We start from the raw sequence: 23,113 nt of genomic DNA, 5'->3' as shown, positions 1-23,113 counted from the left end.
TCTCCTTTTCTTCTTCCCTACCTCCTCCCCTTCCTCCTTCCCTCTTTCCTTCCAACTGAAATCTTCTTTCAAGTTACTGCAACTTGAAACTACACATCAGAGTGTTAAACTTCACCTTGAATGCTTAGTTATCTGTTCACTAGAAGCCAGCAACAAATCTAAGAACAGCCTCTATCTTTCCCGAGTGCTATCATCAGCTGTTGGAAAATTCCCAGCACACTCCATTTTGCACACTGTTTTTGCTCTCCCTGGAGTATCATTGCCCAGAAATTCACTTCTTACATGTCACCTTGTCACTGAGGTCTTTGCTGAATACTGTTTCCAAAACTTGCCCCCTCCCCATTTCTATCCTTCCTTTCTGCTTTCTTCAACCTCTCAGCATCAACAACATTAAACATACACCATTATTTATATATTTATTTTTAAACATTTATTTATACATACAGAACTGGGGTACAGGCCAGAAGTGCAAGGGTGGTGAGACAATTTACCAGAGATAGAGTGGGGAGCAGAACAGGCAGATTGACAAAGTACACTGCTGAGGGGAGCAGCAGGCAAGACAGGAGCTGTCTTCTGTGCCATGTGAGTCACTTTCCTCGCAGGAATCGAACTCTCACTGAAGTGGCTGTGACTAGCTTCTCAGTGCTGCACTTTAACTTGTTGCGCCACCAGGGAGGACCCTACATATTTATTTTTATATGCCTCCCCAAGTAGAGTATAAACTACATGAGGAAGGAATTTGTTTTTGTTGTTTGCTTTATACCCCTCATTGCCTGGGAACTTAGTTTTGGATAAATGAGTTAACTTTGTAGATTGTAAGGAAGGGTGTTTTCAATACTGAGGTAGAAAGACTTTTTGTGTATCTTTCATTCCTTGCTATTATCATGTAACTGCAGGGTTGTTGGACATGATATTGAGTTCAATTATAACATTAATAGCACTCATCCAGACAATTCTTCCCTCTAATTCAAGGGAAGGCCTGGAAGCTCTGGAAACCCCTCTGGTCACCCACTCACAGAGGCTGGGAACTTATAAAATGCCATGTAAAACTAGAAGTTTATGAAATTTTGGTTTTGCATGCCAGCAGGTCACAACCTTAGAACTTCAATATGGTAAACTTGCTAACATATGTAAACTAATGTATAATGTTACTTGCTTATAATATATAGTTAAAACAGCCCTTTAAAAGGGTGTTTTGGGGTTGCTAATCCTAATTGGCACGTCCCTGACTATGTTCCACATGTCCGTGGCTCTTATTTTATAGTACAACCTGTACCCATCAGACCTTTTAAATTAAGACTCATTTAGGTTTTGATAGAGGTGTGGCCTGCTGCTCTTTTAATGTGTTCCTAAAAAGTTGTGCCAACTCCAGTTTGTTCTGAAGTGCTGTCCGTACTTGAAGTTAAGAAGGGCTGCATGTCCTGGAATCCCTCAGTGTTCCAGAACACCCGTGTGTGTTCTTGAGCCTCTTCTGTCTCCTACTTGGTCCTAGTATCAGGGAAAATACGGCAATTCACACAATTCTTGTGTGGGTCTGGCTTTGGTGGGTGCAGACCAAGCTCTCATTTTTCAGAAGCTTTCTGACCCCAAGATCACATACCTCTGGAGTCTCCCAAATATACAGAACCCTCCGATGAGTTTTTTAGTTGAACTCACTTCTTTCCACAGTTCAACCACACAGGACAAGGGAGTATCTGCAGCCAGGCCATCATGCTCATCACCGATGGAGCTGTGGACACCTATGACACCATCTTTGCCAAATACAACTGGCCTGATCGAAAGGTAAGTTGAGCTAATGCCATCGAATGGTGAACTCCGATTGCCCACGGGTAAGTGGCCCAGGCAGGCTTAATCTCATAGTGACCTATGGTTTCTCAGCTTGTGGTTTGTTTTTTTTTTTTAAGTTTTAACCAAAACTGAATAGTATGGCTTGCCTTGTTTTCACAATGATGCCTTTTTGGAAGAGAGATAAAACCCATAATGACAAACCAGTATAGTATATTCAGTGAAAAGATTCACCGTGCCGTGTGCTTCATCTACTTTGGGGTCCCTTCTCCTGGTCTTGTTTTCCACGCAGCCCTTGCTGCCTGGTGGGCCCAATGTCTGCAGAATGGTGAGGTCACCTTTTTCTGGTTCTCTGTTCCTTCCTGGGTCCTCAGTGTCCTCACTGAGATCTTCTCTCCATCCCGTGCTGCTCCCCTTCCTAGTCAAGGTTCAGCTGTTTTCTACTCTAATTACTCCCTGGTTTTCCTAGTTGACATTTATTTATATGATGCTTCCATATGACAGATATTAATATTTTTGGTGCATTTTTGAGGTTAAGTAGAATGTTCATGACACAGTGTCATCTTGTAGCATATGGAAGGTACTTTGCACTATTGGGGACCAGCTTTCATAAATAAGTGAAGGGGCCTTTTAGGAAGCATCTTTGTGGACACCAAATGTGTTGTCTTGTGGCTCTCATATGCTTTATCAGATAAATCCTTCCTCTTGGTAATTCCCAGTGGGCCGTAGGTGCCCAGGAATATTGGTGTTTAACGTCGTGTGCTCATTTGCAAGGAGAGGCATAGAATGAGGGTTGTAAAGTCTTCACTCTTCTGACAAGACATAAACTCAGCATATCATTCTAAAGGAGCAATACGACTCTAGGCCAGGTGCTTTCTGGATGAGTTGGAAGCTGGGTGTTGGGCCCTCTCTTTAGCCTCCCCCACCATCTCTGTCCTAGAGGGTCTCTAACCCTCCAGGACCACCCCATGAATCTTTTCTCCTTAGTTATTATAACCCAGACTTCCTGATTGTGTAACAGCTGGTTTCCAAGAAGGAAAAGGCAGCACAAAGTGAGGAGGAGGCAAGGGGAGCCCTTGTGGGTGCCATGTTTTTCTAAGTGACTCCTCACTCAGAGGAGTGTTCAAGGAAACTGCTTAATAAAGTATTCCAGAATGAACTGGAAGAAGGGATGGAGTGTTGGTAATTTAACTCTCAGGCTCCAAAGGCAGCAGTGGGGTTGCCTGCATGTGTCCCTGGCCGACATTTTATTTCTGAGAGCAGAAATGAGGAGCTATTTATTTATTTATTGGATACCATTTACTTTTGCATAATAACCTTTGGTTAGTAGCTTCATGACAGCTCTTCCACGCTTGGAATAAAATATGAACCCCTGAACATAAAAGGGACTCAGTCTAGGATCTGCTCAAGAAATAAATCTGCCTACATTTAAATCAGAAAAATTATCAGCCCCACCACCTATGTAGTTGCTCTTCCAAATGAACTTAAAAAAAAAAAATCATGCCGTTGTTTTTCACTTCCTCCCTTGACACATAAAACAGAGTCACAATAACTGGATAGGTAAATCAGTGGTGAGTGAAATTTAATGTAAAGTTGGTGGAATAGGGTCTAGGGACAATCTGCCCTATGACCTACATTGTACAGACAGTGAGCTCTGAATTATTTTTTTTATATTTTTAAATGCTTAACAAAAAACAAATCCAAAGAAGAGATGCTTCATGAGATGGAAATATATATATATATAATATATATATTATATATATATATGAAATATGTATTTCATATATATGTGAGTAGATTTATTAGGAAAAGGAGAAAGAAAAACAGAGGCACCTGCATAGTCAGGTGGGCAGAAGAGCTGCCCCCAAAACTATATTAAATTCAATTGCCACTACCCATCAGTAAAGTATTATTGCCATACATCCATGCCCTTTGTTTTCATGTTGTCTGGCTGGCTGCAGACTCAAATGGCCGTGACGGACCCCCATCTGCTCCACCGAGCCTAAAATATTTACTGTCTGGCCCTTTAAGAATAGATTTGGCAACTCCTTATCTATAGGAAGGATTGTATGGATTGCCTGGATTTAACAGAAGGTGATAGTGGCGGTTTCTCTTTACCTTCCCATTGCTTTTTCTCTTTGAACAAACTTCTAGACTAGTCTAATAATAGCCAGTAGAGGGGGTGGGAAACTTGATGGCAAATCCTCTTGATGCTGTAGTTGTCTCTCCCAAATCATGGAGTTTTTTAATCACGAGTGGCTTCTTTCCCTTCTCCTCAGGGCTGCCACTAGGGCAGGGGTATGTACATATAGGTATGGGCTGTGCAGCAGAGCAAACTGTGGTTCTCAGGTCATTGGAGGAACAAAGGGTGTACTCTGGACAGCGTCAGATCCTTTCTTTGCAAAGACCCTGGAAACAAAAGCTTCCCTGAATCCAAATAAAATGCAACCCCTGTCATTCCTGTTACCTGGTTCACGTCAACCTGCACATGGTCAGTAACTCTTACTTTGCTTTGTTATACTTTGGAAAGTTAGGTGGGGCAGTAGCTCTCCCATAACAGGCCATGTCTACACTAGCTCCCTGTTGTGAAAGTGTGAATCCCTGCCTAGATGTGCAGGGAGTCATGACCCCTCTGGATCTGACCACTGTCACTACACATCTGTTCTTCCCATGGTCTTTGATGAGAAACAGTACTAGAATGTTCCATGTACTCCCTCTCCCTGAACCTCCCCCGACAAGAGTGTTTTGAATTGGTTTCTGGTACATAGAACTAACTAGAGCTAGTTCTTTCTGAATATTGAGCACCAGTAGTAAACTAGTAGTGAATGTTTCATGTGCATGGAATTCACACACTAGCCCAAGAGAAGGGAACTATTATTATTGTCTCCTTTACACAAATGAGAAAAGTGAGGCAGCAAGAGACTATTTAACTGATTCAGATTCTATAATGAGACTGGAGCTGAAATGACTGCCCAGCACAGGGAATGCTGACATTGGACCCTTCATCAGGAGTGGACATTTCGAAGAAAAAAGCAAAACCAAATGACTATCGGTTAGAGGAAGAGCTGTGTATATTTCACACGTTGTCAGCAAGAAAGTGAGTTCAGTGTTTTGGCCTTCCCGCCGTGTGTGTGTGTGTGTGTGTGTGTGTGTATGCACGTGTGTGTGTGCCCGTACGGTGGGTACAGGGGTGCAGGCAGAGAGAAAGAGCAAGGCAAACTAGGTGGCCTCAGTTCAAGGCTGTCTGGGTGAGATTAAGGGATTGTCCTCTTCTAAAAGGGTGGGGGAACTTCAAAGGTGGATGCAGTTTCAACTGTAGGTGCGGGATGCTTTCTTATCACTTACTTTCACAACAAAACTTGGATGGTAACTGTGAGACCCTTGGAGAAGCGCCAAGGATCCAGCTCCTTGCATAGCCTCGGTGGTTGGTGGAGTGGGCAGGGCACCAGCAGACTGGGCACAAAGGGAAGCCCTTGATTACATAGCATGGTCCAGGGCTGACTTTGGAGCGCTTTGGAAACACTGTTGGGAATCTGTCCTACATCTCCAAGAAGGGGTTCCTTTGGGGGCTTGACCTCAGGCCTCCCCCTGGTGGCAGAAAGCTGAAACCTGTGTCCCACTGGCTCCAGAGGCACTGGAGGATTAATGTTGCCCTGGTGGCTCCAGGGTGGTTTTGGAACGTTCAAGAATCCCTCTCTCCTCATCTTTCCATGGGGTATGTGCACTCTGGGGAGCAGAATTTCTGAGCTGAGTCAGGGTTTATCCTTCTAAGAATGCAATCCTTAAATAGCCTTAGTAATTTGGAAGGAATTTTCTTGTTTTTCTTTTCTCTCCCCAAACTACATTATTTCTTCTCTGAATGATTTAAGAAAGCATTTTTTTTTCTGGGGCCTAGTGGACACAGGGCTTGGGGGAAGCTGGCTGGACAGGCAGGGGTTAGCACTCTAGGCCTTTGATGGACACAGGAATTGGGTGCTCTCTGTGAATACTTCCAGATGTACCTGTTTTTCACTGCTGTTTTATCTGGGGGTTCAGTTGGGTGATTAAATGTCTCTGCTCCCTCTCTCCCTATCTTCCTACCTGACTGGAGTACCTTAATGGTTTGAAAGTTTTGGTTGAGTTTGTGACATTGCTGTATTTTTTTTCAAGGCTGATAAATTCTAAAGCTGTCTTAGGAAAATGCAGGAACATTCATTTCTTCTGGTCAGTCAGTGGTATGTCAGGAAAAGGCATTTTCAGTCACCCTGGTGAGAGCTCACGCAGGCCTTCCCTGACGCTGCAGGGAGAGGCAAAATGGCTCGCTGTCTCTGGGTTTATTTTTAATTACTTGTGCTGGTATTAGACATCTTGTGAGTGTGGCAAAGAGAACATGATGAGACAAGTTAGGATCAAGGCCCACTGATGTGTGGCTGCTGCCAGCCATTGAGAAATCACTTCATGTCAGGGACTCCAGACTGCCGCCAGGGTTATTTCTCTGCCTGCGCCCTGGGTGGGGGTCTGGGCCTCTAACCAGGCATGGATAAGCAGGTGGGGGCACAGTGCGCAGACCTAGGGACTGCACCACCCTCTGTAAAAGGCTGGCAGACAGCCATTCTTCGGGAAGCCCCCCTCAGTACCCACGCTCCCACGCTCAACACTGTGTCTTACACTGTACTTATTAAATTCACTAGATTCTCAGCTCTGCCCTGTAGAGACACTCTTATTGCCATTCTCATCTTGCTGGCAGGGAATTCAGACTGAGGGAGAGAAAGTCACTGGCCTGGAGCCCACGATTAGGACGCTGGGGGTCCCTGATCCTCCACATGGGTGCTCTCCAGAAGAAGATTGGCAGTTGTGGGGTTGGCAGTTGTGGGGACTTTCTCCGAATGTTCCCTGGGCTCTCTTTCCCGCAGGGGTAGCCCTGCAGAGTGGCATTTGGTAGGTAGCGCACAGACCACACCCTGTGGCCGGGAGGGTATTGGTGCCTCCTCTTGGAAGAGACTGTCCGAACTTGAGACCCAGCCACTTGTTGATCAAGCAGGCTGTAGGGCAGAACCTGTCAGTTGTTGCAACTAAGAGAATTTAATGTGAAGAACTGTTACCCAGAGGGGCAAAAGCGAAAGCGAGGGGACCATGGAAGAAGCACCCCAAGGAGACAGCTGCAGCCCCTGTGGGTGTGGGGCAACAGGCAAGGGGGAGGGAAAGGAAGATGACAGGTTATAATTAAAACTTAGACTTTTGCATCAGAAGACTTAGGGGTCAGGAACCACACCTCTGAGGAGGACACAGTGGCTGAAAGATGAGGCTCTCTGAGCCTAAAGGAGGATCCTATGGACCCAGGACCTGGACTTCTGAAGAGGAGTTGCTGGGGTCTCTGAGAGGGATGCACTGAGTTTCAGTCCTTGAATACTGGAAGCACTGCGGACTGGATCCATCAGGGCTGTGAAGCAAACACCCTACCAGCATAAGCAGGCATGCTGGAGTTATGGCACTGTGAACAAGAAACCCACGGGAAGCCAAAGCAGGGAGCAAGCCCCGACTCACCCTTTCTCTGTCTTTGCAGCTTACAGCTATTGACCCTCATGGCAGAGCCTCCCTAGAATCAGCTGGCAAAGTGGAAATGTGGTTTGCAGAACACTGGTGGAGTTGGTGCTGAGGCACAGTAGCTTACTAAGTAACACACCCAGTAACTGGAGGCTTGCTGACTAGCATTATTCACAGGCTAATGACATATCAAGTTCCTATTTCCCAGGTTTTTATTTCTCTTGGACTATTACTAAATAGGGCTCTTTGGGGGAGCAAGGGGAGAAAGAAACAATGCTGCCTAATGGAAAGAGGGTGGTCATGGTGTCTAAATGCTGACAAATGGGTTTCCCCCATCTGTAAAATGGGGTCCATTGTGCACCCCTTACGTTTGCTCTGAATTAAACCAGAGGGGCTGCTGGGCTCTGCACTTGGTGCAGAGTGTGCTGAGTACAAGATGCTCCGCCATCATCGGCACCATCATGGCTAACCTCCCCAAGTATTAAAATCCCTCTGTTATAGTCAAAACATAGTTGTATAAGTTCAAAAATGGTGCAACAATATTTTTTCAGATGTGGAAAATAGAAAGTACTCTTTTATCCCTGAATATGGATTAATCTTATGCAGCGTCTTGGGTGACTTTTCAGAAGATTAAAGTGCTCAGCTGCATTTAAAAGCATTTCTGGACCTTTCCTTTTAACTGTTTCAGAAATAGATATGCTACATCTCTTTTACCTAAACTTATGGCACCTATCAAAATATGCTGATATCTTTTGACTATTTAGTGTTATTAATTAAAGAGACATTATAGCTAATTATTCCTCAATTCAGAGGAACAATTAGTTATGTTAGTGAAATGGGAAAAGGAGAGTTGAAAAGTCGCGTTGCTTTTGTATTAGTTATTCCTTTCCTGGCATGGAGGTCAAGGGTCAGGCTACCTGGGCAGCATCCAGGCCTGGCCATTTCTGAATCTTCCTGTGCTGTGTTTTTCTCATGTAAGAAACAAGCAAGGCGACAACCGAGCCCTCCTTATAAGGTTGTTGGGGGCGCAGATGAGGACAGAATCTCACGAGTGCTTGAGTGCTTACCAGCAGCTATTACTGGGAATGTTTGTCATGGAGAAGAGACTGGTGTTTGGGATCCTGGAGCTGCCTCAGTGGGGGCATTGGTGTCAAAGGCTTTGGACTGCCTGAGCTGCTCTGAAGACAGGAGGGTGCAGATCTGGCACACGCCTGTGGCTGGTGGCATGGGTTTGGAAGCATTTCATTTTCTTAAAACAGCCTCCTGTTATTTTCTTTCTTTAAAGATTTATTTATTTGTGCATACAGAACTGGGTACAGGCCAGAGGCTCAGGGGCGGCGAGAGGCTTCACCAGAGACAGAGTGGGGAACGGAACAGGCAGATCGATGAAGTACACTGCTGAGGGGAGCAGCGGGCGGGTCAGGAGAGGTCTGCCACGCCATGTGGTCACCTCCGGGGCAGGCGGGGATCAAACTCATGCGAAAGTGGCTTTAGATTCTCAGTGCTGTGCTTTAACCCGCTGCGCCACCAGGGAGGGCCTCCTGTTATTTTCTTACCTCATTTATTCCCTTTCTGAAACTCCTCTGGCTCCTTACCCTTTTGTGGGGAGCCCCGCAACAGCCTCTGTGCAGCACAATTTCTGGAGGCCAGGACGTGCCCGGCTCCCCAGAGGGTCATGCGCAGGCTATGTCCATCTCTCATGTTCTCATCCCAACAGGTGATCTGCTGTGTGTTTCCCTGCGTGTCATCCACAGGATAGAGTAGGGCGGGGCTGAGCAGCAGGGGGAGGGCAGGACATGCCCGTGTTGCCCGGTGTGCAGACTGTGCTGGGTCTGTGGCCTGCAGCCAGTGGCGCTTCTCCGCCATCTGCCACTCTCCAACCTGCTCATAAATTTTGATCAAATCACATTTCTATTCAATTTTTAGATTTGTTTCATCAGAAATAGGCATTACCTGTCCTCTACACAGCAGCCAGAGGGACACTTTAGAAATTGGAGGCAGATTGTACCAGTGAAGCTCTCCCAGGCCCCCCAATCCTTCAGTGACCCCGGGCTTCCTGCCAAGTTTAAACTGAAGTTCCTAAAGAAACCGTGCTGTCTGGCCTGATGGGTGCCACCTCCTGCCACCTCCTCTCCACTGCCCTACCCTCATGCCCTCCACCCAGCACACTGCTCTCAGGCTTGCTGATGCACCTCCTCTTCCCTGTGCCTGGGACACTGGCTCCTAGACTTCCACATCACTCCTCGCTCCCTTCATGTGCTTGCCCCCACACAGTCTACCCAAACTACCTAACCTACAGGAGCCTCCAGTCCTGACCTCCAGCAATCTCCAGCTTTCTCTTCAGTGAGAACATCTCTCATCTTGCAACACATAGGTCAGTATCACTGAGGAGTATCACTGATTGTATTTGCTGTCCCATTGTGAGCAGAATGCAGAGCAGGGTGCTGAGTCTCTCTTGTCCATCAGTGCTTCCAGGTGACTACAGCAGTGCCAGATACACAGCCTGTGCCCAGCGAGCCTTCTGGAAAAAGGAGCCAAAGCTACACACTTTGCTGAGTGCTTTGCAAGTATCTTATTTTTTCCTGTAGTACCTTTAAGGTGTAGACATTTATAGTGCATTCCCTTTAGAGGGGATGAAACTGACTTGGGATCAGGTTAGTAACAATTCCAAAGCCCGTCTTTAGCCTGCTCCCACCCATCCTGAACCAAGGTCTTGAGTGGATAGGGAAGAGAAACCTGCCTTGGGCTTCCTATTCAGCTGCTCTGGGGAGACAGAGTGTTCAGGACCTTGGTAAAAGTCTTCCAGGGGATGGAATTTCCAGAACCTTGTATATTTCCAAAGCCCTTCCACTGCAGGGTTGATTGACGAATGTGTCATGATCTCTGTGTTGTGTATCTTTGGCATAGACACTAGACCAGCTCCTTTTGGGCTCTCCCTCAAAGCTTAGCACTTGCCAAAGCACTGGATGTACAGTAGGTGCTCACCAATATCTGGACAAGAGTGAAATAACAAGTAGACTTAGATCTAGGCCAGGTGTCTGTACTCGGTCTGTGAAAGCCCCTTCCTTCCACATGCATGGAGATCTGATTTGCTCTTTGACCTATATCTTCACAGCCCTTCATGAAGCACTGGCACCCTAAAATCTGACCCTGGGCCTCATACCTCCTAGTACTACATTTTTTTGTTTGTTTGTTTGCTTGTTTTTTTTTTTTTTTTTTCCACATTGCTAGGTCTTCGTCATAGGGATGCCCTTTGCTTTTAACTTTATTGGTAAAGAAATCACCTCTATGCCTTATGAATGAAGCACCATCTTCCAGTAAATTTTTGGAAAACCAATATTCTCCATAGGCTGACCTTTGTATTCCCTCTTTAAACATCTGGGGATAAAACCTGAAGCTCTCAGTGCCAAACACTTTTGGCCACCGACCCGTTATCCGCCTCACTACCCTTACCTTAATCATTTCCATAAAAATTGCGAAGGGAGGAGATTTATAGTCTTAGCGAATATGTTCTGTTGCTGCAGCCCAGCACTTTAGTCTTCTCTCAGCTCGGGGCCTCCCTCAAGAGTCTTTAGCTCCCTTGCAGATCTCCATATTGAAGTTGTGTTGCACACTGTTCCACAATATAATAATAGCTTTTGTTCCTTCCTCATCCTCTTCACTCCGCAGGAATTCCTATCCAGAAAACAAAGCAGCTGATGGTGGTGACTAATGAGGCCTCTCTGGGAGAGACTTGTATGAGCTACATGCTAACTGTCCAGCAGGAAGCCTGCTGCCTGGCCTGCCTCATTAGAAAGCAAAGTGGCCGGTGTGGAAATAGCACTGGAAGGCAAATGGAGAGTGAGCTGTCCATACAGGGCAGATTAGCTAAGAGACTATGGAGCTGCCTGGAGCCCACATCAAGCCCCAGACAGATTTCCAAGGTGCCCTTGAGATTTGGAGAGAGTTAGCCTGACTAGGAGCAAGCATATGCTGCCTTTTGAATCATGAAGTCTGAATTGTAGGCACTCCCAATGTTTACAGATCTGACATGCAGAACCCATGGAAACTTTAGGGTTTTTAATATTTGGATTATTTTAATTTTATTTGTCTCTATGGGACAAAAGTGATAGTTTTCAATTTCTGAGTTCAGAGTTCTAGTTCAGACTCCAAATGAGAGAATATCTATGTGAGCCAAGGAGATCTTTACCGAGACATGTTTTCTCCCCACAGAAAAAAAAAAATATCTTAAATCTCTTGAAATATAGATCATTTCCTTCCTCTGGACTTAAGAAAAGGCTTGTTATGAGCTTTCTTATTAAAAATTTCTAGGCCCCTCTTCAAAAACAAATTATCCAGCCAGAGCCAGCTTAAATTAGGGATGGACAAATGGCCTCCTGATCTCAGGAGAAAGGGTGGAGAGTAGATTCCAGGGTGTGAGTCTTTCTCTACTTTTATCTTTTCCAGGCTGAACACTTAAGAATACCATTGTTACGGCAATAGATTTACCAGGAGTGTTAAAATTTTGACCTGGCAGTCTCTTTAGGGTAGTAGAAATTCCCAGAGGAGCAGGAAAAGGAACAGGCACATATATGGCTCACACAGACATCTTAAAGTTTGAAGCTGTGTGTGTGTGTCTTTGTGTGTGTGTGTACATAAATATACTGTGGCCTGATAGTGAACGTCAACCATGTGCTAGTAGGGCAGAAATGCTTCAAACCTTCAGGAAATATATATTAAAATGTATTTCTTTAGTGACACATAATCTATTTCTTTTTATAGTATAGACTTTTCATAGTACCTGTTATTTTCCTTCATGAAAGCATCAAATATAGTTAAAACTAGATATTTGCTTTAGGATTTACTTGACTATTGCCTCTTTGCACATTACAAACTCCATGAGGATATCTTGCTTGGTCAGCCCCAGCACTCAACACTTTGGCACAGAGTAGTTGCCTAATCTGCGCATGTGTGTGTGAGTGAGAGTGTATGTGGGTGGCTGTATGTAGGTGTGGGTGGATGACAGTTGGGTGGGTAGGTAGATGGATGTTGAATGGGTGGGTAGGAGGCTGGTATGGTTAACTTAAGTCTCTGTGCCCCTATACTGAACATCAATCATGTGCCAGTTGGGCAGAAATGCCTCAAACCTTCAGGAATAGGGCCCGGCACACCTTCAGTTGACTTCCTTGTGACCCTTGGGAGGCTAGACTTGTTGATCAAATCAAAGACAATCCAGAGCAAGTATCTCCAGTCCTGATAGATATCACACTGTGCAGAGCACCCAGCAGGGTTAGGCACAAAGGGCCTGACTCTGATTGATGTGAAGGGTTTCAGAAGTCCTCTTGTACAAGAACAGCCAAAAGTTCCCTTGGAGTGCTATTGGTGACCTCCTCTGTGCCCTGTTCTGCAACAGCCCTTACCGCACGACCCCTGACTGCTTCCTCTGCCTGTGGCCAGAGAGAGCATGTGGTCTTGCTTCATGGCTTAAACTTGCTGCACTTACTTCTCTCCTTGGTGTTTCTTAGGTCCACATGGCAGATGTGTTTGGTGGAATGTATCAGAACACCTAGAAGAGAGAGGAAACAATGAGAAGTAGTTTCTCATTATTGATTTGGAAGAGGAACCTAGCAGTAGAAACCCAATAGACTTAGATTTGAAGGACAGAGAAGGTCAGTTGGATATCTAACTTGGTCTTGAGCTGTGTGACCTCAAACAAACCACTCAGTCTCTGGGCCTCTAATTTATAAAATGGCCTTGCTAATAGTAGCTTCTTTCCAGTGTGGCAGGAACCATGAAGAAACAAATGAAATGTGGCAATACCTGGCGATTCACAGAACCAGTAAGGGCAATGGGACAATATTTTTGAGGCAGGAGAAGAGAAAGACAAGGCAAGATTACAGAAAGACCTAGTGTAGACTAGTCTTTCCTCCCCCGGCATCCCAGGCCTCTCAGTTACCTGTGCAGTGACTCAGCTTTCAAAGCCCCTAGACTTTGATCAACCTGTGACAGAGGGTTTGTGCAAAACCCTCCCTGGTTTTATTTAAACACAAATGGAATCTGGAATTGATCCCAGATAATGCATCTGCCTCTTAATTTTGCTTCCGAGGGGTAGGATGACAAGAAAGGCGATGAAGACAACTAAATGCATTTATGATTTATGCCCCGTGTGATAAATCAGTGGGTGATTTCTTCCCAAAATGTGGTCACTGCCAGAGTAACTAATACCAGCTGACACATCTATGAATGCATAGGGGAATGAGACTGAGCCTCTCCTTGCCATGTGCACACCAGGCCTCGAGCCCAGAACCCCAAAGATTTGGGCATGTGAGAGAGGGCCTGGCTGTATGTGGTTGGGAAGATGGCTGCCTCACTGCCACCTTTTCTCCTCCCTGAGTCTCTTTTCCTCCCTGGCAGCCTGATGGTGTAGTTATGCTCAGCCTGTCCTTGGTTCATCTCCAGCATTCCTTTCTGTATTTGTCTTCATGTATGGTAAGTTAGATTTTTCCATTCCCTAAAGGTGATTTGATCAGGCCAGTTCTCACCAGAGTCCCTCAAAGTGAGTGGGAAAAGTGGAACCTCACATTAACTCTTTCTTAACTCCAGCTGTCTGTGTTGAACCTGAGGTGACAGAGAGGTTTCATTTTGAGGGTGAACTCCAGGAATTTGGAAGTGACTCTTTGGAGTGCTAACTTGGGAAGGGAGGTGAGGGCCCCTCTGGCTGGAGAAGGGAGCAGGCTCTGACCAAGAGTGTGCTGTGGCCCACTGTCTGTACCAGTGGTGGCCCTCAGCCATGCTGGCGCTCTTTCCCTCTCTGTCTCCCCCAGCTTTTGCCGGGATGGCCTTGCCTTTCTGAACTTGGAAAGTCATATCTCTGTGATCCAAAATATTCTGTCATTAGAAACGTTCAAAAACCTGTTAATCCAGTGGTGGGATTTTGTTTGTTTTTGTTTTGTTTTTGCTCTGCTGCTTGGCGGTCACATAGTGGCTGGATTGCTGGCTTCCTCACCATTACTTTCTTTTTTTTTAAAGCTTCATCTGAAGCTAATTTATCCAGAAGTAACTTGGGCTTTGGGCGTGGTGGGGAGTAGTCACCTTCATTTTATAAGTCACCTACAAATGAAACTGCCTGGTGATACTTCCTGTTCCTCTTATTGAAAATCCTTGTCTTCCATCTTTGCTTTTCTTTACCCAAAGTTGAGACACTCTCAGGAATGCAGTTTAAAGTGTAGGAAATGCATTTTCCTCATCTTGTTTTTTTTTTAGAAAAATGTGCCAAAGCTATTTCCTGGGTGTAGACTGGGAGGTGAGAGCCCCAAGAGATGGAAAACACCAAGCAGGAAGGCCCAGAGACTCGTTTTCTCACAGAAGTGAGAACACTCACAGGAGCCCCTCATCAGAAATGCTCAGCAGGGAGAATGACTGAGGTGCTGGCCAAGGACGGGGACATAAGTGCTCCAGAGTTGGACCTCTGAAGTGGCAACCAGACTGTGCATAGAAAGGAAGAAACGAGCCAGGGAATAAAGGTTTTTCAGTTGATGTCTCTGGTGATACTCCAAATCAGCACTGTCCCAGCCAGAAGTAATGTACCTACAGCTGTGTCTCTGAAGGACAGCGGGGACATCTAATAATATATTGGGTTGATCTAAGCTGCCTCTTCTCCAGCCATGCCCCAAGGGTAGGATATCTCCTCCGCCTTTATGTCTCTGGTGTTACGAAGCAGAAACTACTGCCATGGAATAACATGCCCTGTGTGGTCTCTCTAGTAGGAAATCATACATTAAAACAGAGCTCATAGGTTCTGCTTAGTGCCAAAATGAAATCTTCACATGTTCTGTTGGATGTTACATAATTAGCTGACTTCTCAAAGGAGTTCTAATTATGCCTATGGAATAAACTCAAGATAATGAAATACATTCATCTCTCTGGCACTTCGTACTGAGCTCCAAGTTTGTCTTTTGGGGTTTGCCTTCTAGCTCAACGAACAAAGCTTTATTTACAGTCATACAACTTGGAAATGAAATGTAAAGTTATTTTGTGATATACTTTTTATTTTCTCTAAGAAAATCAGGTTCCCTTAGCTTCCTATGTTGTGTAAGTGTCCTTGTGCAAAGCAGCTATACTAACCCAAAACATAGAGATCCCCCCCTCAGATATACTAGTAAGATTTATAATGCCACAAAAACTGCCACAGATAGGAATAAGATAATTACGAAGCCAAAGGAAATGTATTGTTTGACTCTGAATTTCACTATCTGTACCATTAGGATTTAATGAAAGACTTGGTTAAATGAGTGCCTGGTTAGGCCTAAGGGTGGGTGGGTGGGTGGGTGGATGGATGGATGGATGGATGAGTAGATGGCTATTGGAATGATTGAATGAATACTGAATCAGGAAGGGATATAGGAGGAAAAGGACCAACTAAAAAAAATCTATCTTTGTCTATATTATTATGTATTTGATTATTAGATGAAATTATGAGGAAAAATAATCTTTCCTAGTAATTCCTTTTTGTAATAGGAGAAATCATGTTTTTTTTAAATTTCATTTCTCAATAGACAGTCTTGAAAGGAAACAGCAAAAATATAGGGTAAATTGATTTGTAGGAAAATAGAAGAAATATTTCTGAGACAAACCAGGTAAGACAGTTTTATATTCCAATGGCCATTAGTAACCAAACAATTAGAGCAAGCTCTGCTTGAATTTCATTGAGAAATGATATGGCTGGTTCCATATCACATTAGTGGACGCAACCCAAACTAAGAAGGAACCATTCAGAGTGAAATTTATGGAGTGTTTTGGATACAGTTTCTACATTTAATAACGAGGAGATCTGGCCAGCCCTTTTGCAGACATAGCTACAGAGAAGATGGAGGATATTACCAGGTCTCAAGATACAAGATCAAGAAAAGTAAATTCTCTGAGACTGGGAGATAATGCTTTAAATATTATTAATAAATTAGATTTAACTTTAAAAGGTGGGCAATCAAACATACAATGTCTTGAATTCCCATCTTTTCTCATGCTGAATCATTAGCATGTGACCAGAAGGCAAAAGATCCGAACTTCCTTTCTACCTTTCCATAATAATATCTAATTGAGTGTGAACCACTTGGCAGAGTCCAAGAAGCCATGTGGGTGAGTGGGAGTGCTTCTGAGATGGCTGGTTTCTAACTGTGGGGGCAAAGAATGATGAAGGTCATGTGTGGGCAGGACTCTGCCATGCTTCAAGGAGGCATCTTTGGCTTTTTGCTGTGTTTAATTATAGTGACAAAATCTCAGTCACTGTTTACACAAGCTTACTCCTCAGGTGCAGAAAGGCACTCTGAGCTCACACTTGGCATTTGCTTTGCAGCAAGGGGAATTCTTTGTTTTTCAAATTAAAAACAAAAATCATTCTTTTCCTTCTGGTATTAAAAAAGTAAGTATCTTCGGCAAACCTGCAGATTGCTCTGGTAGTAAATCGGTTTGTCACTTCAACCACTGGGTGTAGGTGACAAGGACCCTGGAGAAGGACCCATAAATGAGTAGGGAACTAGTGTGCTTGCTGTCAACATTCCTTCAAGACCACAATCCTCCTGCTGCCTGTGAGGCTCTGCTGAGGTCTGGTATCTAGTTTCTTTCAGTCTGCACTCCTAGCTGGGCTTTTTCTAAGGAAAGCACCAGCTTCCCTCCCCTAGATTTCATTAGCATATGCACTCTGTCTCTTGTCCCACTTGCTACAACATGCATGCCTTTTGCCTTTTAGATTTCAACTTAGGCAGACCATTTGTGTCCCTGCGCCCCGGTCTAGGTCATATTCTTTTGTCATGCTTTCTCAAACATGGGAGAACATTTCTTTCCTTCTGAACACGAATGCCTATTTCTTGCATTCCTAGCAGCAGTGTTTCATTAAGCTGGGTGCTCCACATGGTAGCACAGAGTCAGGGTCCATGTCATGGGCTGCTGTCGTGCCAGAGTGACCCTGTGCTTGGCTTGCTGCTCTGCTGTTGTCATCTTGAAATTCCTAATACTTTTGAACCAGAGACCCTTTCCCCAATCTCATTTTGTACTGGACCCCACAAATCATGTACCTTCTTTTGAGTTGAGGCCATGTCTCTTTCCATTGGATCTATGGCACTTGGTATATGCTGGAGAAGTATTTTGTAAATGAGTATTTCAGTGACAAAAGATGATCTCCCCGCTTTTCGTACATGAAGTCTAAAATGCCTAATACCTAATCTCAAGTCAGGATGTTATATATTTTCCTGGCAGCTTGCTACTTAATCATATTTTTCACATTTTGGCAAATGCAACCAAAATTGAACTAAAGAGGTGTATTATGATCTAAGGGGAAAAAAATGGCTGTATAAAAAGAAGTATAAAAATGGGCCGGACTGTTGTTGATTTTTGGTTCTATATTTAGAACTGAAGGGATGAAGTTTACAGAGAAAAATGCTAATTGTCTTGCAAAGAGTGCTCTATTAAACTGGGGCCAACACCACACTGTAGAAAGTATCCTCCAAATGATAGCAAATGTAGGGTGATGACTGGGACTCCTCGGAAGCTCCCCACTGTGTCCATTCAGGACAAGAAAACCCTGAATAGCAGAATGTCCAGCTTGATCCTCCCATCACACTGTTGGGGAACCTTGCTCTCCCACACAGAGAGGTTGGCCAAATGTCTGCTGAGGAGTTCGTGGAAAAAACCACAAGGCTTCATCATTCTGTACAGCATGCTCATAAGTTTTCTGTCACTTGTCTGAGTTGGACATGGTTTTCCATTCTCCCCTGCCCACCCCAAAGGTGACTGCTGCAGATTGTGGAGTTGGCAGGATTTTCCAAGCTGTGCCAGCACAAGCTGTTAATAAATTAGGTGCACAGAAGTGTGGTGGCAAGGCGTTTCCTCCTGGAGTTCATAGGCCTTCTAGAACATTTATGTCTCATTACAGCCCATCCAGCAATTTATGCCCTAATAAATCAGAGAAGCTTTGCAGAGATGGGCTGGACCATAATGAATCTTTCTGTTGGCATTTTCCCTTCATAGGCTCAAATAATGGAGCAAAACCGCCCCATCTGGCCACTCTGTAGGAGAGAACTCACAGTGGGAGCTGTTTTCTCAAGCATGACAAAAGGTCATTGCAGGTAGCAAGATTGAGTGGTGGCAGCTAGTGCTGTGAGTGACAAGGTGGAATGAAGCCATTTATGAGTTTTATCACTGTGATTATAAGCATTAGCTGGATAGTCGGGGTCCTGTCTTCCTCCCTGTGATTGGCCTTGGGTCTTCACTGATTTTTTCACATTTAATTTCCAGACCTGTTTACTGTCTTGCCAACAGAACAAGCAGACACACACCTCAGCATGGTGTCTATGTTCTGTTACCTCAATAAGGGGCACAGAGTGAGGGGGGATGTGGGTTCATCTTCTCTTCCTGTCTTCCTGCAAAGAGATGTGTGATGAAAGCCAAGTCAATATGGCAACTGTTACTAATTATGTGGTGATGGACAGCAATGCATTTCTTTGGCTAGGAAATAAACCTGTGTCTAGTGAAGATTTACCAGATCTAAGCAAGCAGGGGAAGGTTATGAATCATATTAAAAATAGTGCAGGAAAAAAGTGAAGAGTTTGTTTTTGCATTTCCACAAAGTCACCTCCCCTCCATTTTGGAAGCATATAAATGTTGACCTTTTCCTTTGTGCCTGGTAACTGCATCTCATTTCACTGGAAAAACATTGACATGTGGGTATGTCAAATAAGCTGTGTGCTTTTCCTCCTTTTCCATCTTAACTGATCTGAGCTCATGTCCTTTTCAGGGTGGAGGGGAGCTTTGGGGTGCTTGGGCTGCTTGTTTGCATTTGTAGAGAAGCTACTGGTTGCCTTTGGAGAGTGGGCTTCCACCTTCCCCATTCCTATTCCATAAAGGCTTGGTGGTGCCTCTTCAGTAATCACTTTGCTGCTGAGAAGGCAGAGCAGAAGCAAGTGAGAGAATGAGTGATTTATCAAAAATGACAAGAGGAAAAGGGTTCTTCCATCAGCCTCAGCTACCCTCATATTTACATAACACCTTCTTTCTAGCGTTTTCCCCAGCAGATGGCCAGGTGAGGTTCATGGACTCTGCACAGAAATACAGATGCTCTGGGGCAGGCACGGGGCATGTTTTGGACCCTCTCCCAGCAGAATTGCACAGTCGTCCACAGAGGGGAGAGGAGGCAAGGTCACCTAGCTCAAAAAGCCCTGTAAATGTAGACTAAGTGGCAAGTGCTACCTGCTGTTGAGAGGTTCTCAAGTTTCAGCGCCCCGAGACTCAGAGAGATATCCATTGTGGACCAGAATGGGTCTGCCTCTGTCTGTCCTGTGTCATGGGAAAGTTGCTAGACTAGATGGAATCCCAACAGGACACTGATGTATTGACTGAGATGATGTGTTTTGCCAAGAGAAAGAAGAGCCTACCTTTCACAGGAATTCTACAGGCAAAGGCTGAATGTTCTCTCTCACTGTTCTGCTTTAGCAAGATCCCAGCCCTAAAGGAGGCACCTGTCTGGGACATTGCTTTAGGGCTCAGCCTTTATCAGGAGAACTCTGTAGGCAGGATGTTTAACACATGCAGGGCTCCTTAAAGAAGTTTTTTCCACTTGAAACTGGCTGAGCCATAGCAGCTGATTAGGGCCCTTACTTTTGGAGCAAGGGTAATTTCATTGGTTAGCTTCTTAGCTTGACCCCTTTGCAGTTCTTGACAGAACACTTTAGAGGGAAGCAGGATGTGATGCTGTGTGTCCTGGGATGAGGCCAAGCTGAGGAAACAACCAGAGAGTCTCAGTTCTGTATCTTTCCCCCATTGCCACATTTTGACCCTATATACAAAGAACATGCAAGTTCCACTGCCACTTAGGCCTTTTGCTTCCTTTGAGAGCTGTGATCTCAGAACTTATTTGTATATCACATTTATCTTCTTTAAAGTGTGCTGAAAAGGACTCTGGCCTCATCTTAGGGTTTGTTTCCAGAGTAAAAATTAAAGATGAAAGGATTTGTTGGAATAGTCTTTGTACTCCCTGGGGGTTTAAATAAGCATCACATTTGCGAGTTTATGAGGACCGGAAGTATGGCTTGGGATGACCTACCTAGCATAACCGAGATGCCAACTCAGCCGCTTTCCAACTGAGTGACCTTGTGCAGGTGCACAAGGTGTCTGTGCCCCAGCTCTCCTGAGTGTGACAGGGCTGGCATTATTAACCGTCTTCAGGGTTATTGTGAGGACTAAAGAAGATAATGCATGCAAACCCATAGTGCAGTGGCTGGCACAAAAGCACACTACTTAGCAGGTGACACCTGTGAGGATGATGAGGCCAGTAGTAATGATGACATTGTTACCTTGGGAGCCCAGAGTCCAAAGACCCAGAAACTAACCTGCAGATGACAGATAAGTTTATTGCACATGCCAGCTTCTACTCATGAGATGTCAGTGTTGGGCAAGATTCTGAGACTGCACGTGGTGGGCTCAGTGAGAAAGCCAGTTAGGGATACCTGACTTTGCAAGTGGAATCAAAGGTGGTGACACATACTATGGTTTTCTCCCTTTCATGTTTCACTGCTGCCCTAAATAGTTATGTCATTTGGACACATCTCTCTCGGAATCTGTTTTTACCCACAAAATGGGAAGGATGAACCCTGATCAGTTTGTTTTTTTTTTAGAAATATTCGACTGAATATTACATACTAGGGGGTGAGAGGGAAGATGCTCTTTGGGTGTGTCTTTGAAGTGTTGTGCATAATTTAACAGGTGAAGCAGGTCTCTATTGCAGAACCACTCAAACCTTGAATGTGCTTAAAATTCCAAGAAGGGACATGCTTCCCAAATTGACCAGATCATAAAAATGTTTGTTTTCATAACAATACCAACTCATGAAAACTAGTGTTGCACGGTGGACTCTGATAAGCTGGATAAGCTTTGTGGCCTATTTTTTTCCTCCCCAAAATCTTTAAATTTCAGATAATTTAATGGCTTCCCTTTCTCACCATGAGCTTTTCACATGTTATCAAAAAAACAACCTTCCTTCCTTAAAAGCTGCATTTTAATTATGTTTCAGATGTTTGGAACAACATTGAGAGAGCTCAAAGGTGACATGTGGTAAAGTAGTAACACTAATAAATCCTTTATGTTGCAAATCTCTGCTTTACTTGCAGATCATCCTGATGGGTATGTTCACTCTGGCTAAAATACTTTGCTCTCAGTTTTGACCTTCTTCTCGGAGCTGGTCAGCCCTGCTGCTCCCTGGGCAGTGTGGTGCTGCACCTGTCCTCTCTGCCTCAGGCTCCAGTTCCTTGGCAGCCTGGCTAAGCCTCTAAAGGGCAAAGAAAGCCCAACTGTCTTTATGTCAGACATGGTCAGGATGTCTTTCCTAGATGGCAGGCAAGATATAGCAATGATGGAATTGGCCAGGATGTACTTACTGGAAGGATTTTAATCTTTGTATTGCTTGCTTATTTGTCATTAATAAGTAACTTTCACCTTTTAATCCTTTCTGAATATGTTTGCAACTATTTTGGGGGTTCCAATAATACTTTACAATAGCTTTCCAATAATACTTTCCAGGAAAATAGTTTCATTCTCCTTTAACAAGCACAAACTTAGAACATGCTCATAATGGAGATGGCCCTCGACGTTCCTTTTTTTTCCCCCCTGTGACGATAAAAGCATTATTTCTTCAAAAGAATTGAGAGCACAGACTCCTTCCTTTCATGAGTGAGTGAGTGGTAATGGAGAGTGCTGGAAGTTAAGCTGCATAGGAGAAAGAGTAGAAGCTTGAGGAGAGAAGGAGGTACAATTGTTGTCTCAAGAGAGTTGGACAGAGAAGAGACCAGAGGAAGAGTAGGATGCCCAGCAATGGAGAGGACCCACTTGAGGTTTTTATTTATAAATTGATAGTGGGACTGATCAAAGCAGTTGATGTGTTTCTCCAGCGCTATTTAGCTTCTTCAGTAAAATCACAGAGAAGGTGGAAAGTTGCATTTAATTACGGCTGGGAACAAGTTGGGTAGAAGGAGAGTTAATAGAATTGAGAATATATTCACAGGGAAAGAGTTTTGGAATCTAAGATGGTGAGGAAGAAAGTGAAGAAAGGAGACAGGTGATTGACAACGGATGATCAACTCTTTTGTGGTTCCAGTGGAGGAAAGTGAGCCAGTGGTTGGAAATTGAGTACAGGGAAATCAGAGTTTTAAGGCCTATGGGTACTGGCAATACTAAAGTATTGACAATGACAATGGCTTTCTGCAGGCTAGACCCTCTCATTGCTGCCATCTCCTGGCCTCCTGATCACTCACAAGTGAGTACTTTACATTGGGATCACTGACTCTACCATCTTTCTGTTGTCATTCTTGGTGACATTGGTATAGATGGGTTATCTCTCATCCTGGCTACAGAACTCCTTAATCATCCTTCCCAAACGTGGTGTCCTTGAGCCACTTTAACCACCTACTACCGTGGTTACATTCTAGACTTTGAGTCAGTGTTTCTATTTTCCTCATGGAACCCCCTCGATGTTCTATAGACATAGGCCTGCTCTGGAACATACTTCTGGAAGTGATGGTTTTGCATCCCAGTGGGGCCAACAGTTACCCCCATCCCTTATTCCCATGAGCTTCTAGTGCTTCACCTTTGGTGTCACAGAGCAAGCAGGGTGGTAGTAGGAATTGTGCCTTAACATATAAAAACTCCGACCTGATGCTTGGCTTATAACAGCTTCTCAATTAATGTCAGTCCTCTTCTTACTGATTTCTGTACCTTCTGTGAGATCTCCATATAGGAATTTAAATTTCAAACTCCATTTTTTTATTTATTTATTTATTATTAT

At 44.4% G+C, this 23,113-nt stretch overlaps 1 protein-coding gene across 1 annotated transcript in view; it reads left to right on the top strand.

The window, feature by feature from the left end:
• The window catches only part of CACNA2D3 (calcium channel, voltage-dependent, alpha 2/delta subunit 3), a 764,442-nt gene that overhangs the window by 406,538 nt on the left and 334,791 nt on the right, over window positions 1-23,113 (top strand). Inside the window, exon 10 of the mRNA XM_004676565.2 lies at window positions 1,669-1,782. Coding sequence (XP_004676622.1) covers window positions 1,669-1,782 — 114 coding nt within the window. The remainder of the gene's footprint in view (window positions 1-1,668; window positions 1,783-23,113) is intronic.

The sequence above is a fragment of the Condylura cristata genome, unplaced genomic scaffold (genome assembly GCF_000260355.1).
Source record: "Condylura cristata isolate star-nosed mole 26May11 unplaced genomic scaffold, ConCri1.0 scaffold00004, whole genome shotgun sequence".
NCBI classification, from domain to species: domain Eukaryota; kingdom Metazoa; phylum Chordata; class Mammalia; order Eulipotyphla; family Talpidae; genus Condylura; species Condylura cristata.
Note: the sequence above shows the minus strand (reverse complement) of the source record. Positions and strands in the feature narration are given on the sequence as shown.